General features: G+C 32.7%; 1 protein-coding gene across 1 annotated transcript in view; it reads left to right on the top strand.

Annotated features, from left to right (window-relative positions):
- Nucleotides 1-3371, top strand: part of LOC110422182 (flavonoid 3',5'-hydroxylase CYP75B138-like) — a 4559-nt gene that overhangs the window by 489 nt on the left and 699 nt on the right. The window contains exon 2 of the mRNA XM_089784652.1: nt 2890-3365. Coding sequence (XP_089640778.1) covers nt 2890-3365 — 476 coding nt within the window. The remainder of the gene's footprint in view (nt 1-2889; nt 3366-3371) is intronic.

Below are 3371 nucleotides of genomic sequence, written 5' to 3'. Positions count from 1 at the left end.
AATAGCTTGATTGGACATACAGGGTGCGATTCGTCCGCAAGACAAAGGAACTAATGTTAGCGAACGATCACGTAGTTGATTCTGTTGTTCACGAGCGGCTCAAGTCAATGAGGAAGCAAGAAGAGATGGCAGGAAGATCCAAGGTCCAAGAATCCCTTCACGATGAGCCATCTTATGGCCTTGTTATTGGTAATTAACATTCTCTTGTCTTGGCTTCCTAGTCATTTTAGCACAACAAAAAGGCACAATTTGCCTTATATAATACCACGCTAGCCAAACTTAAGCCATTCTTTTCACAACAACAAAGTTTAATGTCTTCATTTTTAACAGGAAATGTGGTAGCTGGGACTACATCCACAATGATAACAGCTGTTGGACAATGACAGAAGTGATTAAACAACCAGAGATAATGAGGGAAGTCCAGCAAGAGTTGGAGGAAATTGTGGGAATGAATGATGTGGCAGAGGAGTCTCATACCAAAACTGATATATCTAAATTCTGTAATGAAGGAGGTCTTGCGATTGCATCCAGTCTCTCGTCCTCTGGTTCCTCAAAGTGCAGACACATCCTGTCCTGTTGGTGGCTGCTTGATTCCTGAAGGTGCTAGCTAGGGTACTTGTAAATGCATGGACGATACACAGAAATCCTGCAATTTGGGACAATCTTTTGGCTTTTGAACCCGGATGTTTTGCTGAATTTTTTAATCAAACTATTAAATTTTAATATTACATATTCAACTTAAAATTAATTATAATCTGTAAAATTTTTTTATTATATTTATATTATTATAAAAAATATATATCATCATTTTAATATTTTTTACTTTTAATTATTTTCTATTACCTTTTAATTTATTTCTAAATTTAAAAATTATCGTAACACTTGTCCTATAAACATTGGGTTGAATTACATAATTAAGAAGAAGTAGTGGAACATCAACAATAATAATGCTTCATAAAATTAACCTATCTGAATAATTTTTTATAAAATGGAATATCATATCACACTTTGAATAATACTGTCTTGTTAATTTCTTGTTGTTAATGCATATCAAGAGCTCAATTAATGCAATTAAAAGATTAAAAAGAATGATGTTTAAATCAAATTTAAGGTGATATAGGTGCGTTAATTTAACCAAAAATGTTTCAAAAATTTACAAGTAATTAATTAAGTTCAACAACACATAAATCCATGACTAGTTAAGGCCCTGTTTGGTAACATGGAAAATTGTCTTCCCCTCTATACCCTTAAGGCAATTTCCAAAAGACTTCACCGTACTTTTCACTCTCATCTCCCTCCATCACCAGCCACGGGAAACTTAAAGCAAACCCACCAGCTACTCTATTCCCTTGCCCTTTCTTCATCACCAGCCACCATGAAACTCACGTATCTCCCCTAATTCTCCCCTTTTTTTTTCTTTTTTTTTTTAAGTTCTTCTCTCTTCCTTTGATTTTTCACAGATTTTCTCTTTAGCTTCAGCTTCAAATCACTCTTCTGCTTTTCTTTTCTACAATTCTTCTCTTTAGCTTCAACTTCAGCTTCAAATCTCTCTTCTTCTTTTTTTCAAGTTATCAACGATCAGATTCTCAATCTTGAAATTTATTTTTAGTTATTTCTAATTGCTTAATCCAATTGTTGATGTTCCTTTTACTTGTTCACACCGTTTTGAACTGTGTATTTTCCCGTTGGTTTTAAGGTGGATTTTCAGATTTCAATGGTTGTGATTTTTTTATATTTTTTGAAAATGAATTTTGGATTTTTGGGTTATGGATTTTTTTGGGTTTATTTTTTAATGTTTCAATGAGTTTCAATAGTTAGAAATCAATGAATGTTGATATTTTTATTTGTCATAGTGAAATTTTTTTTAAAAATAGATTATGATAGGAAATATTTTGATCAAAATAATAAAGAATATTTTTCTCAATTTATTAAAATAAAAAAATAGTATATTTCAATAAAATGTTATTCATAAAAAAAATTTCAAATAAGTTAATTTTTTATTATCAAATGATCCTTCAATTATAATTTATAATTTATTGACTTAACAAATTAATTAATATAATAATATGATGAGAAATAAATAAATATTATTTATATATAATAGTTTAATATTAAAAAAATGTTTCGAATATATTGCATGATTGATGAGTGTTAATAGTTTCAACAATTTATGAAAATAATAAAAAATATTAAGTTTTTTAATAAAATATTTTACACAGAAATTATTTTACTGTTGTTAAAGGATTCTAACACTTTTTAAAGTATTATTATGTGTTAGTTTAACTGTTATTTTAAATTAGGTAACTGATTTTGTCTTTGTCAGATAAATAATCTTTTTTTGTTTAATTTCTCTAATTTGATTAGACAAAGTTTAATGGTTAAAATTAAGAATGAACAACTCAGAACCTAAAGTTGAATATAATTTTTTGTCAGTTTTCAAACATGTAAAACATATATACCAACTACAAAACATGATTAATTTTTTCTGTAGCACTTAATTTATTACTAAAAAGAACAGCGTCAGTAATTGGTTTTAGTCAATCCTTTAATTATTTCATTTCATTTATTTTATATTCTGGTTTGAACAAACTAGTTTTAATAAATTTTGATAAGATCCCTTTGCCATGTTCCAAACAAGGACGAATGGCTCATTTTTGTCGTCACTATAAGAAAAAGATAAAAGCCAAAGGGCTCGGTATTTCCTCCATCCCAGAATTTTGCCCCCTCTACCTTGTTCTTCCGTTACCATGACTCTCATCTCAACTTCTCTCCGTTTTGACTACTCTCACTCTAAAGTATGGTCATGGTTAAGCCAGAATACCAACGGAATTGAGATTTCTCACGCCTCTTATTCACCCTTGTTGTTGTTTTTGCAGTTTTTTGGTATACATGGATGTACATCAAATCCAAGAATAAGGGGAAGCCACCATCCCCACCAGGCCCTCGAGGCCTCCCCTTGGTGGGAAACCGTCCCTTCCTTCAACCTGACCTTCACTCCTACTTCGCCGAACTAGCTCGTACCTACGGACCTGTTGTGAAACTCCAGCTCGGGAGCAAGATTGGGATCCTGGTGACCTCTCCATCCGCCGCCCGGGAAGTACTTAAAGACCAAGACATCGTGTTTGCCAACCGTGATGTGCCTGTGGCTGGCATGTTAGTGACGGGCGGGCGTGATATAGTGGGGAACCACTACGGTCCTGAATGGAGGATGTTGAGAAAGGTTTGTGTACTCAAGATGCTTAGCAACGCTACTTTGGACAAAGTTTATTCTCTTCGCCGTACAGAAGTACGAGAAACCGTGAGTTATATGCATAGCATGGCCGGATCGCCTGTAAACGTCGGTGAGCAAATGTTTTTAACTATATTGAATG

This window comes from Theobroma umbraticum, unplaced genomic scaffold (assembly GCF_002168275.2).
Source record: "Theobroma umbraticum cultivar Fairchild unplaced genomic scaffold, ASM216827v3 scaffold_30.0, whole genome shotgun sequence".
In the NCBI taxonomy this organism is placed as follows: Eukaryota; Viridiplantae; Streptophyta; class Magnoliopsida; order Malvales; family Malvaceae; genus Theobroma; species Theobroma umbraticum.
This window is presented reverse-complemented; position numbering and strand designations above follow the sequence as displayed.